At 49.7% G+C, this 15,785-nt stretch overlaps 1 protein-coding gene across 1 annotated transcript in view; it reads left to right on the top strand.

Annotated features, from left to right (window-relative positions):
- The window catches only part of Ak5 (adenylate kinase 5), a 167,408-nt gene that overhangs the window by 136,097 nt on the left and 15,526 nt on the right, over window positions 1-15,785 (top strand). Inside the window, exons 11-12 of the mRNA XM_041653609.1 lie at window positions 12,419-12,582; window positions 14,825-14,941. Coding sequence (XP_041509543.1) covers window positions 12,419-12,582; window positions 14,825-14,941 — 281 coding nt within the window. The remainder of the gene's footprint in view (window positions 1-12,418; window positions 12,583-14,824; window positions 14,942-15,785) is intronic.

A 15,785-nucleotide genomic window follows, 5' to 3' on the forward strand; every position in this document is an offset into this window, starting at 1 on the left:
GATAGGCGTGCTATCAGTGTTTGAAAAACACATCTGGCTAATCGCGTGAGAGGCGACGCTAATGGCATAATGACGGGGCCACCACTCGGTGCTGCAGCTTCCAGAGTGTCGGGACACAGATGGCCTTGTTTACATTGGCACTGGTGCTGTGGGGAACTGTGTTTAAGTATTGTGATGGCAATCTTGATGGCCAGCTTAATTGGGTTAATAAATACCTCTAGCTAGGTCCGGGAGGGGTCTCCAAAGAGGATTGTTAGACCATGAGATCTCTGACCTAATCGATGGAATTACTGATCCATTGTTGAAGTCATAAGATGACATTGTCAGGGGAGGTGACAGTGTAGGAGGTGGGACCTTGGAGGAAGGAGTTCATGGGGACCTGCTCTGGATGTAGGTCATGTCCAACCACTTCCTGTTTCCTTTCTCGCTGCTTCTTGGCTGCCATATTGAGAACTGTTTAGCCCTACCATGCTCTCACAGCCGTGATGGAGCAACCCCTCAGAACCATGAGCCACAGCCCCTCTTCCATCGTTCAAGCTACTTTTCACGGGTCTTTTGTCATAGCAATGCCAGAGCCTAACTAGCATCACCTTTGAGAGATATTCAGATAAGATTCTGTGTTATTGTATGCCTTTTTGGCCACTGCACATAGTCTTATTTCTCTGCCTAGAGAACTGAGTTCTTCCCAAAATTCAATATTTTACGATTGCTTTGACTTCCTTGTAACCCCATTGTCTTTGAATTGTTCTCTGCTATGAAAGAACTCTGAATTACCTTTCAGGAGTATCTGCTTGGGGATCAGCACGAATATGTCGGTTTCATCAACTCATGAATTTATTCACATCTGATAGAAAATAATTCAAAGCTTTTCAATTCCCCCTCATGGTGAGAGAAAGCAGCTTCCGTTTAGCGCCTGCCTGTGTCAGGCGCTAGAGAGAGCCTTCCAGAGTCGCTTTATGGAATGCTTGTGCCCAGACAAAGGACAGGACACCATTTCCAGCCTTTATTTCCCAGGAAGGCAGAAAGATAAGCGATGAATTAGAAAATAGTGTATGTTTGGGTGGGGTGGGAGCTTGAAAAGCTCCCGTGTTGTCAAGAAACACGATCAGTTGTTTCCCTCAAAGTGGCAGGCTTTTTTCACTTTCTAAAACATGTTTGCCAGATGCTGGAGCCTGACAAGTCATAGCTGCCTCCTCCGGAAGTAAACAGAGCTACAGTCACACTGCCGTGGGGGAGTCTCATCTTTCCTGATCTCAGTATCTGGGCCTGGATAGCACCTTGGAAGGAGGCATCAGGAATGGTGTTCAGTTAAAAAGGCAGCTAGTTCAGCACACATGCCCTTCCTCCAGGAAGCAGTTATTCCTCTGCGGGCCCAACGGCTTTATGAGCATGTTGTACTTAGTAAAATAAACAGGGCAAAGCATGCCAGTTCTTAGTCCCAGCACTCAGGAGGTGGAGGCAGGGGAACTCTCAGTTTGTGGCCAGCCTACTCGACATCAAATTTCAGGCCAGCCAGAGCTGCATAGTGAAAATCTGTCTTAAAAGAATTAATAATGCATACCTAAGGGTAATTATTTTTAATTATTATTAATTTTTTTTTGCTTCACTGAAGTGTCCTTAAGTGATATTAATTTAAGAACACTGTGGTCAAAACACGGACCAGTGAGACGGCTCACTGCTAAGGTGATTACTTGCCACAGAGCTTGAGGACTGGGCTTTGATCCCTGGAGCCTACGTGGCACAAGAGAACTCACTCTTGCAGGTTGTCCTCTGCCCCTTACAGGCATGTCGTGGCATGCATGCATACATTCTAAATGAATGTAGGGGAAATGAAAGAAGCCTAGAATGGCTGCTTCAGCTGGATTCTGATACTTTGTTTCAGTCCTTCTGCTCCTTGCCTCTGCCATCCACGGAGAGCAAACGACGCCTTAGAAAGACAATGCAAGTAAGGACCCCCAGCGTCTGTGGAGCAGACCCAGGGAACCAGCAGCTACAGGGAAGTGAGGGTGGCGATGGTGCATGAGACCAAAAGAGAGCCTTTGGGCTTAGGCATCTTGGAGGGGAGGGTCCCCTGATGTTTGGCGGCATCAGCTGACTCCAAAACACAGCTGTGGAGGGTTGAAGGGGAGGGAAGAGACAGGGAGGGGAGCAGAGAAAAATGTAGAGTTCAATAAAACCAATTTTAAAAAAGGAAAAAAAATAAGAAAACACAGTCACGGAGAAAGTGTCAGAGATTAGCGCCATATCTCCAGAAAGGCCCACTTCTGAGACTCCTGGAGGTCTGGACCCAAGGGCATGGAGCACCTAGGAGACAGAACAAGAGTGTCAGAAGACTGGCTTCACATCAGCAGAGTGGGAAGAGTCAGGCAACAGGGAGAGCAAAGAAACCCTTCAAGGTGGAGGGAAGCCCTGAACTGAAGACAGAAGCAAACAGACCAAACCAAGATGATCAGAATGGCTACACTGAGCTACGGAACCCAAAGCTAGACTGGAACCCCAGTTTAGGCTGGAACCCCAGGCTAGACTCTGGCTTCTGCTCTGAATGAAGCAGACAGTGCAAGAGCCAAGCAATGGGCAATTTTGTGCCCACTTGACTGGGTTATGTGTCACCCAGACAGTGGGCAGAGCGTCGATTCTGAGTGTGGTTTGAGGTTTTTTGTTTTGTTTTGTTTTTTTGTCAAGTGAAAACTCCATTTGAATCCATGGACCAAATAAGGGAGACCAGACCTCAGCAACAGGGGCGAGCACCATTCGGTCTGTAGTGCTGGACGGGGGTGGTGGTGAGGAGTGGACACAGAAGAAGTGGGGGGATTCTCTGTCACTTCGGGAGTAGGAATGCATCTACCCTCACTTGAACATCACAGCTCCAGGCTCGTCAGCCTTCAGACTCTAGAACTTATACCATCCACCTAGACAATCAAATTGCCAGCACTCTGAGAGGACTCCTGCTTCTTAGATGTTAGGGCTTAGCTCAACGCCGTCAGTTTCCCTGGGTCTGATTTGAGATGGCCACAGTGGGACCTCTTGGCTTCCGAGTCAAGCAATCCACTTCCCACAAGTAATTCCCTTCTTGCTGTTGCTTTGGTTTGTGAGATAAGGCTTCATAGCCCAGGCTGGTCTCAGACTTGACCCAATCCTCCTGCCACAGCTTCCTGAATGTTTGGGTAGTAGATTTGTGCCATCATACCCTGTACCCAGCTGTGAATCCCCGGCCAATGAAGCTGGGTTGCCATAGAGAAGTAAGTTTCCATCTGACTCCCAGCCTTTGGCTGGGTCTAGCTGAAGACCACACACACACACACACACACACACACACACACACTCTTCCCTCCGTGAAAGCGCGCAGATATTGAATGCCTCCATCGCTCTGCCCTGGCCCCCAGCACCTGTATTTTCAAACACCTGACCATTCAGGGGAGAAAAGGCAGGCGGACATTGCAGTACTTGCCAAGACAGCACTTGAATGCATCACCAGCTGAGACATTTCTCTAGGGGAGAAACGTGGGCACTGTGTCCCCAGAGAGAACCCAGTGGCATAGACTTTACACTGTGATTGGATGCCGTGTCTAGTGGGAGCAGCATGCGCTCTTTCTTCATTGACTCAAAGCTAGCGAGAAACTCAGCAAAAGACTGCGATTCAAAAGAACGTGAGCACGTCCTTGGAATACTGCATGATGCAGACATGCATCTTTCTCTCTCTCCTCCACTGTTCCATTCTTCTTCAAGTTTTTAATGATTTCCTCCAAAAAAGCAGTACTGTGGACTTATTGTCATCGGGAATAGCAAGAATAACTCAAGAAAGAGAAGAACACAGTCTTTGTGCTTGCCGGGCACAACAAGGGCTGACCTCACACTTGTTGCCCCCTCCCCCTGGCTGAGATCCTTCTGGAAGCCCGTTAACACTGACTGAAATGCTGGTCTCGTCTCACCTGGGCCTGCGCTAACAGCTGAGTGTAGTCAACAGAACGGTGAATGCCCCTTGTGCTCTGCCGCGTGAATTCACCAAGCTAATTTCAACGCGTGCCTCAGTTTCCTGAGAGGTGCATGTGCGCAGCCCTGGCTTGCCTGAAACTCATTGTATAGCCCAAGCTGGCACAGGCCTCACAGAGATCTGCCTGCCTCTTGAACCCTCTTTGACTTTGCACGTAAATGTCCCCCTTCCAGGTTCTGCTTTAATGAGATGTGTCACGTCTCTCCATGACAGTGCTCAGTTTTGGCAGAACTGAACAATCGCTGGCTTGTCAGAGTGAAGGTCAATGGAGTTTACTAGCAACCGTCCAGCCAGGTCACGTGACCCAATTTAAGATGTAAAACCGTGAAGCCATTCATTAAAGGTGACCGTTAAATGGCGGCTCATGTTTGGTGTCACGACAAACCTCCTTTCTTGGATGTGTTTCTTACGGCAAATCTGTGGGTCTGTGGTGAAAACCTGGCACCACCCTGGCTGACACAGGACTGTGTGGTGTGTGTGTGAACTCCAGAGGGTCCTACAGGTGGGAGTCCCACAGCACCTAGCGGTAGCAGGCAAAACACCTGTGGCTCTCATCATAGTGTTCTGTTACAGAGTTTTAAAGATGTTAATAGAACATCATACAACCTATTACAAACAAAGCAGAAATTTATTAGCTGGCACGGAAAGCCAGAAAGCATGATGAAATGGAGACTTTCTTCTGGGCGGCATGCAGGGACTCTCAGGCACGCCTCTGAACCCCAGTGTTACTGCCTTCCCCCCAGCCCGACAGAGAACACCAGCAGTTCCTCCCATGGGCTGTGAGAGGAATGGCCGAGCGTTTAATAAGGTGCTGAGGATTTTATTAACTGTCATAACAGTTGCTCATTCGCCACGGAGCCATTAGCCCAGCATTATTACACGGTAAATATGAAGAGAAAGAGTATCACAGCCCCAGGCGCCCCTGGGAGATCACAGCAGACCGCTTCTTGCTCATCTGGTCTAGAAGCTCCCAGTCCAGCTCATCCCAGAATCACCTGGGGAATGTATTCTGATGATTATCGTTTTTAATAATGCGAAATTTCAGGCTTCCAAAAGAGCTGGAAGCATCTTTACAATAAGCTTGGGTGCCCGTCAGCTCCGTTCTACTGGTCACATTTAGCGAGCAACTGCTTCCCACGGGTCTGCGCTTCTGTCTGCCCCTCCATGTTTCTTTAACTCTTAGACATTTGAGTCGTTTGTCAACGCCTGCCCCCTTTTCCTGGGGAGTCTTCTAAAAGTTTGGGTGTCCAGGAGGCACCAGCTGCAGGCGTTGAGAGGTTTCCATCCTGGTGGGGAATTTTTTTCCCTAAGTTTCTTGGTTGTTCCCTGGGAAACCATGCTGATGGGGCCCCTACTGAGAAGACTCTGACAGTTCTGTAGCAAAGAGAAGAGTTGGGCAGCCAAATGCGAAGCTGGAGGAATGGGTTAAGGCCACAGTAGTGGCGTGCCTGCCTAGCGTGCTGAGGTGAGATCGCATGACAGCAGAACCTCTCACCTCCTGGCCAGGTCATGAGAGAGAAAACAAATGAACCAGCAGCCCAGTCCCTTTCAGGGCTCAGCCCTCGATACCTAAGCCTCCCACTGTGCCAAGCTGAGCACCGAAGCCTTTCCCACGTACGTGAGCCTTTAGAGAATATTCCAGACCTAACTGTAGCAGGTCAGGATTAAAAACCTTCCATAGGCTGGGATATTGTGGGGTAACACAACCCCAAATAGGGATCCCTTCATGGAATCCAGTCCCAGTTCAGAGTCAAGGAGCCAGGCCATGGAGGCAGCATGGTTGTTAGCGTGTCACGGGGGTCAGGGGCTTTCTCATTTACTTTCCTTGTGCGATGGCATCAATGACTGTTAATTAGAGCCAGGATGTAGGATCCCTGTGGCCTCAGAGTGGGGATAAGTCAGTTCTCTTCCAACCACTCAGCAAGTCTAAACCAAGGCCTGGAACCAGGCCCATTGACCCCAGCACCGTACACAGGGCTGCCTGGCCTAGAGAGTCACTGTTCCTGATACAACAGTTGCCAAGTACCTCCTAGATGCCAGGCCATAATAATAAGGAAGTATGTCTGTTGTTCTCAGGGTTCTGGTCCCTCTTAAAGTTCTTATATGACCTACAGCTGGACTTGTGACCTGGTGTACGTCAACAACTCCTTCAAAACACCTGTCAAAGGCTCCCAGCACTAACAGAAATGTTGACTAGTATAGAGATGTGGGTTTCTTACTCGCTCCGGGCCCCAGAACATTGGCTCCCAGCAATAGAACACTGAAGCTCGGCCTGCCAAAGCACTCCCGTTAGCTACAGGAGGCTTCAAGTGGCTTGTGGGTCCCAGCTGGCTCTGTCGTTCCTGGGCAGTCAGCTTACAGTAAGAGGCATTATAGCTTTTCTCTGAAAGGAATCATTCAGTCACAAAAACATGAGCTCAGGGCTGAGACCATTTTAATGTAGAGAGGAGGATTTCAAGGGCAGGAGTGGGTGGGTTTTTGAAGAAAAACAGCAACAAACAGAGATTACTTGGGAATAGTACAGACTGATTTGCAAAACATACTTAATACTCTCAAAACTGCAATCGCAAAGACTGTTCGTCTTTAAAGATGTGGAAAACAGTACCACATTTGTAAGTTGTGTCTAGACATTGTAAAAGTGTGCAGTGTTAGCACTGAGATCAGTGTGTGTGCGTGTGTGCACACGTGCAGTGTCGTCAGAAGACAACCGTGTACATTGCTTCCCAGGTGCCTTCTACTTAGTCAAGAGCTAACAGTACACAACACAGCGTCAACAGAGCACACCGTGCCTGGGCTGTGTTCACCTGGTACAGGGCTTCCTAGGAGCCCATGGAGCTGTGTTCACCTGGTACAGGGCTTCCTCGGAGCCCGTGGAGCTGTGTTCAGTCCTTGGCACCAAATAAACTGGATACTGGGGTGGATACCTGTAATCACACCACTTGAGAGGTGGAGGCTGGAGCACCAGAAGTTCAGAATCACCTTGGCTACATCATGTTCAAGTCCAGCCTGGACTACATGAGGTCCTCATGCTCAAAATCTAAAATGTCCACCCCATGTCAGCTAAACATGTAACTGTAAATGTATAAAACTATGAATCTGATACTCTTCATAAAAGATGAACTTCATAGTATCTCTGGACTAGATGACTTCTGTCATTTCCACTTAGTGGAGAAATAAGTTACCATGTTTTGTGGAAATTTGTTTCTAATATTGACTGTGAGCTCATGCAAATATGTGATCGGCTTTTTAAATAACCCCACTGATCCATGAGGTGGTAGATAAAGCATCAGGTGGTAAGAACAGAAACAGCAATGCGTGCCCAGCTCAGCACCATGACTGTGGAAACAGTCAGCCCTAAGTCACCCAAGCTGAGGACACGTGCTCATCCACTCAGGGATGCAGCTGCTTGTCAGCCGATTGTCTTCATCTGCCCGCGATTTCCAGGCCCGGATCAGCAAATGCTATCCCTGCCAGCTTTGCCGACTCCTCCCACCCTACCTAAAGCCAGCAATGGCAAGAGTCGCTTGGAGGCTGAGGGTCCAGGAGCTGCATTTAAGGCAAGGTCATGAAAACTGGTACAGGGCTAGCCCGAAGAGCACCAGATCCGGAGAACAGCGCTCACTCGGCGGCTTCTGGAGAGCGACAGATGGAGACAGAGTGGAAAACCAGGCTCAGGGCCCCTGAGCTCTGTTCTACCAGTGCAACTTGAGGTTCACATGGAGAATTCAACAGCCCAATCCTTTAAAATCCCACTTGAGATTGAAAGTAAGGATTTTCCGTTCTTTTTACCCCCAAAATGGGATCTCATCTAGACTCTAAATCATACCATAGAGGGCTGCGTGAGGGTCTACTGGGGGCAAGAGCCCACAGTAACCGTGGGCTACACGTCAGTGAGGGAGCGGCAATTGGGGCAGCCCCTTTTCTTTATCAGTCGCCGGCCATCGGAGAGCACAGGCCCTTAGCTCTGAGATGGGGTTCTTCAAAAGAATTATGTCCCATGTATCAAATTATCCTAGAGGGACATTAAGACCCCCTTTATTTAAAAGGGTTACGTTAGGACTTTGATATTAGAGACAGGATGAAAAGCCATGCAGCCGCTAGCAGATTTTGTGCTGCTTTTACAGTGAGAAAATCAGATTGTTCCCCAGTTTGGAGCCAAGGGAAGAATCATGCCATTGTACAGGTTACTTAAAATTCCACACTGCCTGCACCGTTCGGCCCAAAAATGCTAAGAATCCGCAGCTGTTGCTCCCATGGAAGGCTTCTAACTGGGGCAGCGAGGGCCCCTGCACACAGCTGTTGTTAATTCGAGATGGAGCATTTTAATTGCCTTTGTGTCAAGATTTATTAAATAACATTTCAGAGGGGCAAACCCGTAATAGTCATATTAGTAGAAGGCTGAAAGTAGAAAATAATTGGAACACAGTGTCTCTGCCTTGGAAGCCAAGTCAGAAAACATCTTCCCCACATGGCCAGCCACCAGCCATCCAGGGAAAAGAGCTTCCAGGTAAACACAACCCCCACCCCCAGCTCAGCTGAGAACTCCCCTTAGTCACTTACCTGGAAGCACTTCTTCCTCTGAGTGTCCCCATGCTCTCCCTTCCTGTTACAGCTGGAAGCAAGAGTCCCTGCTTGGGGGCAGCTCTGGCGTTAGGGGACAGCTGCTCCTGGGGGAGGGGGGTCTGTCTTGTTTCTGCTACCTTCTGTAATTGCTGGTTTCCTAGTATGTTTGGGCCCTCTGTGCAGTCCTGTGGAGGTGTCTGAACCTCCCGCCCTTGGCTTCCAGCAGCTCTCTGATGAGCAGATGACAGAACGCATGAATCCTTCCTGGCTTGTCTGCCACAGCAAGGAAGGGAGCTTGAGAGGCCCTCCACTAAAGTGGGTCAGGTGCTGGCATCCCTTAGTAGTGAGTTCCACTGCCCAGAGAGCCGGGATTCAGGCTAGACTCTCAATGGTGTTTTGCATTTTTTATTTCAAATATTCCCTTCTCAGGAAGCTGCAATTAGGAGACATGAATGAGCACCAGTTATTCACACACACACACACACACACACACACACACACACCAAATAAAGTAAATATAGTTTAAGTTTTCTTTAAAAGCTAGGGAATAGAAAGAAGAGGAAGGCCCTGGTGTCTGAAGCTGAATCAGGAAGAGTGAATGCTGCATGGTCCTCTAGTAGGAACCAGTTTAAAAAGACTCGTAAAGACACAGAAGAGCTGTAAGAGAAGCCTGAAGAGCGTGTGGACTGTGAGGGTGGCCGGTGTCTCATCACTCTAGAGCACTCCAGCGTCCCTGCTACACACGGGACCAGAGTTCTCCCCTCCCACACGGTTCCATCTGCAGACTGCCTTTGACTTGCAGTGGAATATCCTGATGGACCCAACAGTGTCCTCGAAAGCCAGCAAAGTCATTCAGAGCCCCACATTCCTCTTCTGGTCACGGTCGATGTGGAACAGTCCCGCTGGCTTTCTCTGACGCATCAAAAGGTTACTTTTAATTTTTTTATCAGTTTTTTAAGGAGTGAGAAAGAACAGGTGGAAGAGAGAAAATAGGACAAGGGGGGCTGGAGAGATGGCTCAGAGGTTAAGAGCATTGCCTGCTCTTTCAAAGGTCCTGAGTTCAATTCCCAGCAACCACATGGTGGTTCACAACCATCTGTAAAGGGGTTTGGTGCCCTCTTCTGGCCTGCAGGCATACACACAGACAGAATATTGTATACATAAAAAAAAAGAAAATAGGCCGAAGGACCCTAGTGTCACCGCTCCAGTTTGCACTTTGATTGGCGGGGCATGGGACAGCACTGGCCAATCAGGAGCTGGAGGATGCTATGCTCTCAGGTAGACTCTCTAGAGCCTCACCCATCCTGTGAGCAGGGACTGAAGGAAGGCTGTACTCTTCCTAGGATGAGGGCATCAGGAGACAAAATGTGGCCCCAGTGGGGGGAGAAGGGCACACCTCTGCCAAGCAGAGCCCCAGCTGCAAACTCCAGGTTAGAGCCTACTACACATGCAAGGGACCTCTCTCTGCCTCTATTTTCCCACCTGTATAATGGACATTATCACAATGCCTGCCTCTTCTGCTATTCTAAATTGATGCATAGAAGGGTCGAGTAGTGACTGGGGCCATGGGCATTTATTAAAGGTTAGCTATTGTTCTTAGATGTAAAATATTCCAGCTTGAAAACTAGCTAAACTTGGGGAAGTGCAGGGAAAAGAGTCAAATGTAATATTCAAGTCAATAGGGAAGACACTCAGAATTTTATTTACTGGTTTCTTTTGAGACAGGGTTTCTCTGTAGCTTTGGAACCTGTCCTAGAACTAGCTTTTGTAGACCAGGTTGGCCTCGAACTCACAGAGATCCGCCTGCCTCTGCCTCTGCCTCCCAAGTGCTGGGATTGAAGGTGTGCGCCACCAGCGCTAGGCCAGATACTCAGAATTATTAACAGCTTGAAAAATAGGAAACATTCATTGAGGGAGAACCTAAAAGATGTCAAAGAAACCCGAGGGTCTGTTCCACATTGATGGTGACCAGAAGAGGAATGTGGGGCTCTGATTGGTGGATTTCAAGGACACTGTTGGGTCCACGGGTGTGCTTGCACTGCAAGTCAAAGGCGGTCTGTGGATGGAACCGTGTGGGAGGGGGGAACTCTGGTCCTGTGTGTAGCAGGGACGCTGGAGTGCTCTAGAGTGATGAGACACCCGAGCCATCCTCACACTCCACACGCTCTTCAGGCTTCTCTGACAGCTCTTCTACACGGTTACAAATATTTGAAACCATAAGCCAAAATGAATAGCCGGGGTTTCTTAAGAATTCACTAAGTGTAGGATATTGTGCCCTGGAGGTCCTGGGCTGCAGGAGAGGTGTAGATGCTCCTGTCTCAGGGCCCTGGAGCAGGCTGAGTTCCTCCCACTCGGCACCTACCCCTGGAGGTCCCGTGCTGCAGGAGAGGTGTGGATGCTCCTGTCTCCGGGCCCTGGAGCAGGCTGAGTTCCTCCCACTCAGCACCTGCCCCTGGAGGTCCCGTGCTGCAGGAGAGGTGTGGATGCTCCTGTTTCCGGGCCCTGGAGCAGGCTGAGTTCCTCCCACTCAGCACCTGCCCCTGCTCACAGCTGCTGTACATGCCCTAGCACCTGCCACTCCACAGAAAGCTACCTGTTTCAGGACTGGCCCATGTTCCACACTGTGTGCGTGCATCCTTAGGTCCCAACACAATGCTGGATGTCATAAGGCTCCTGTACATGTCTGGTGAAGGAAGTACTATAGCTTACCCCCGTGATGACAATAGTAAAGTCACCAAGTGGAAGCTGGAGATACTCGTGGCCAGCCATGTCACTCTTGGGCATCCATTCTGAAGTGTACAGGCGAGCGAACCAAATGACCCCCATGTCAAACGGTCTGCTGCACTGTCCATAGAGACAGGACATGAAGCCCGTCCAGAAGCCCACCAGCAGAGAAAATGTGATGGGCTGAGGGCCAGGAACCTGGACAGCATAAGGACCTGAGTCCAATCTCTAGAATAGAAAAAAGCCAGGGGTGGGGCCAGAGAGATGGCTCAGTGGTTAAGAGCGCTAGATGCTCTTCCAAGGTCCCAGGTTCAATTCTCAACCCCAGATACCCATAACTCCAGATTCAGGAAATATGGCACTGTCTTCTGGACCCCTAGGTACCAGGCATGCACACAATACACAGATACACATGTAGGCAAATATCTATACACATAAAATCAAAATAAACCTTAAAATCTGGAGGGCTGACAAGAAAGTTCAGCAGATGAAGGTGCCTGCCATGAGTCTTCAGCCCCCAGAACCCACCTGGTAGGAGAGAGCTGACCCCAAAAGCTGTGCTTTGACCTCCATGTGTGCACCATTGTATGTGTAAGCACACAAATGACTCATAATGGGAGAAAAGCCAGGTATCATGTGCTCAGAATTCTAGCACTGTGGCTTACGGTGCAGCCAACCTCGTTTATTTGGCGAGTTTGTTCTAGACCAGTGAATCTCTAGATCAGTGAGAGAGCCTGTCTAAAATACAAGGCAGACGCTGAACATGAACCCGGGGTTGTCCTCTGACCTCTGGAAGCATGGACACATACATGTACCTCCATACACATGAACATGCACACACAAAAGAAATGAAGACACTGATCCATGCACTCATTGTGTCTCCTCCACAGAATCTAGATTGTACATGCATACATAACATGCAAATAGAAAGTTGGTCATTTGGGAAGAGGATGGGTCTGGTGTTGCAGGGCTGTGAGAGGGGGCTGTGGGTGAGTGAGCAGAGCATATGGTAAACATACATGAAATGTCATCAGGAAACCATTATTTTATACAATGAATATCCACTAGAAAAAATATTTATGTCCCCCAAAAAGGAAGCAGTGGACTTGATAAGTACGCCTGACATGTCTCCTTCCTAAGGTGGCCCCGGCTCCGGCAAAGGCACCCAGTGTGAGAAACTGGCAGAAAAATACGGATTCACTCAGCTCTCTACTGGTGAGCTCCTGCGCCAGGAACTGGCCTCAGAGTCAGAAAGAAGCAGACTGATTCGTGACGTCATGGAGCGTGGAGACCTGGTGCCCTCGGTAAGCAGAGACCCACCCTGCTGTCCCTGGCAGTCAAGCCATTGGCTGCTGTGGCAGACTGGACCACCAAGACAGAGAAACCTTAAGGGCCAAGGAACAGCTTTGATTATTGTCCGTGGTGACTGTCCTGAGGTGGTCCGGTCTGTGCCGACAACCACTCGCCTTCCAAGCTGTTCCGTGGCCAGCCGCTTAAATGTCAACCTGGATCCTGTGTTTCCAAATCCAGCCTCACTTTAGAGTAAAATCTTGAAAAATGCAGGTGGTATGGAAAGCTAAAATCAGAACGCTCAAGGAAACGAAGTCTCCTTGGAGTGGTGGTGTGCCGTGCTGTGCTAATTGTCCACATGACAGACCCTAGCATCACCTAGAAGACAGGTGGTTCTGTGAGCATGCCCGTGGGAGAGTGTCTTGACCGAGCTCACTGGTGTGAGGACACAGCTTGACTGTGGACAGGACTGTACTCTGAGTGGGGGACCCTTGTCCTAGGAGCCTCTCCATTGCTAGGATAAATACCAGGACCAAAAGCAGCTTTGTGTGGAAACAGTTCATGGGTGTGCCAGGTCACACTCCATCACTGATGAAGCCAAGGCAGGAACTGAAACAGAGACCACAGGGGAACACTGCCGGCTTGCTTACTTCCTAGCTTGCTCAAACCTACTTTCTTATATAGCCCAGGCTCACCTGCCAGGAAAAGCGTATTTCTACCTAGGGCTGGGCCTTCCCACATCAATCCACAACAGTGTCCCATTGACACGCCCACAGGCCAATACGATGGAGGCAATTCCTCCTTTAAGGTTTTCTCCCAGGTATGTCTAGGTTGATGTCAAGTTGACAAAAAGCAGTCGGCACAGCCATGGACTGTATAAGATGGAGAAAGAAAGCTACATAGCAGCATATGTTTTATTTGCCTGTCTCTCTCTCTCTCTCTCTCTCTCTCTCTCTCTCTCTCTCTCTCTCTCTGTGTGTGTGTGTGTGTGTGTGTGTGTGTGTGTGTGTGTGTGTGTGTTTCAAGGCCAGAGGACGATGTTAGGAGGTTAGGTGTCTTCTCCCATCTATTGCTCCCCTCCCTAGTTTTTGAGATGGGTCTCTCACTGAACCTGCTCACCTTTTGGCCAGGCTGGGTAGTCAGGGAGATCTTGGAATCCACCTGTCCCTGTCTCCCAATACTGTGGGTGTCTGCTGGTATGTGTTGCTGTGCCTAGCCTTTCAGTACGGGCGCTAGGGAGTTTGAATTCAGGACCTCATGTTTTCATAGCAAACACTCCGGCCCACGGATCCTCAAAGCTCTTCATACCTAGCACCACCCCTTCACTGCCCTCACGGTGCTGGCTCCCACATAGCTCCCTCCTGTCAGGCTGCTCTGCCTCTGCTGGCTCCTCAGCCCAGTGCTGTCCACATGCATTCTCTAGCTGGCTCATTTGCTTCCGGCAGAGCCCTGCCTCAGTGCCACAAGCCATCAAAGAGGCCACCCTGGGGAAAACTCGTCCCAGCTCTGCTCCGGCCCCTGGCCCTGCTTTCACGGTGTGTCTGTTGTCTTCAGCTGTCATCTACTCCATTGTCTCTCTTCCTTATTACGCGTGAAGCTGATGAAGAATTAATTCACAATTACTTAGGAAAGGGTTCTAGGCATATCTGCGACGTCTGCATTCCCTCAGGCTCCTAAAAACTAGAGAATGAGGCCCCCACTCCTCTGCAGGACTTTCCCTCCACGCTGCTCTCCCTGCCTCCCTCCACATTCTTAGTTTCCACAATCATTGGTTAAATCACCTTTTGAAGGGGGAATCGTGCTGTTAGAGAAACAGTTCTTCAATCTCACAGTCTTCTCAAGTAGCACATGCCAAGATGTGTATGCTTCCTGGGAGGATATCAGGGTGAATATGTTCTGAGCGGTGTCTCGTTTTCCCCTAATCTGCCACGATGCCCTGTTGGTTCAGTTGCTGCCGGGTGAGACAGAGCTAGCATGTCTCCTGGGGTGTAAAATGACGTGTTTGGAGACTTCCTAGTTAGATAACAGTAGTAAGGACAGACCAGTAAGAAACCCCTCACCAAGGGAGCCATGGCCCAGACCTGACTGAAATAGCCACCAACACCACAGACATGAAGGTGGTGGGAGAGGAGGATGTCTCGTGAAGGTTGGCCCAGGAGATCTGCCGATAAGCTTGGCCAGTCCTCCCTCCGCAGGAGAATGACTGAGGATGGGGGCTGTGGCTGGTCCCCACGCTGACCACTCTCTCTGCTGTAGGATATCATCCTGGAGCTGCTGAAGGAGGCCATGGTGGCCAGCCTGGGAAACACCAAGGGCTTCCTGATTGATGGCTACCCGCGGGAAGTGAAACAAGGGGAAGAGTTTGGAAGAAGGGTGAGTGGATGTTGGCAGTATCCCCAGGTTCAAAGCCTTCATTGGCCCAGTAACACTGACCAGATCTTTCCATTACAAATAACAGAGACTTTTTTTAAAAGAGGGAATATAAAAAGTCAGTCGTGGTCAGGCTTGGCCGGGTTGAAGGTGCAGAACTGCCCTCGTAGACAAGTTGTAGATGCAGAACTACCCTAGTAGATAAATTGCAGGTACATAACTACCCTCGTAGATACACTGTAGGTGCAGAATTACCCTTGTAGATGGGCTCTAGGTGCAGAACTACCTTTGTAGATGTGCTGTAGGTGCAGAACTACCCTTGTAGACATGCTGTAGGTGCAGAACTACCCTCATAGATGTGCTGTAGGTACAGAACTACCATCGTAGACTCATTCTGTTCAGTCTGGATTTTCCCATCTTCATGCTGGCCCAGTCTCTTTTATTCCTGGCTTATCGTCCCCATTTCTGTGGCCTCACAGAAACCTATCTCTGTTTTAGGGGTGGCGGGATGTCCCACATAAGACCCAAGGCTGTTTCCTTCTCACCCTTCATCACTGAATGGCTGTGACAAGGGAAGGGTATCTGATAGACCCAGCCTAGGGGAGCCGGTAGGGGGCAGGTGGCACTCTGCCTGAGCCAAGCAGCCGGAGAAGGAGAGGCAGTCACCCCTGGGGGAGCAGGGATGTATTTACACAGAAGAGGGAAGGAGATGCTGTGAGGTCAGGATCCAGATGTGTGCCGCTCCCTCCCCTCCCCCATGCCACCCCCAGCCTTATGTCCTCCCGATGAGGGAACACTAGCCCCGCGGTCCATAGGGCCACCTTGCCTGCAACTCCAGGCGAATGGG

This window comes from Microtus oregoni, unplaced genomic scaffold (genome assembly GCF_018167655.1).
Source record: "Microtus oregoni isolate MIOR12 unplaced genomic scaffold, Mior012 000000F_ref0000247, whole genome shotgun sequence".
Taxonomy (NCBI): domain Eukaryota; kingdom Metazoa; phylum Chordata; class Mammalia; order Rodentia; family Cricetidae; genus Microtus; species Microtus oregoni.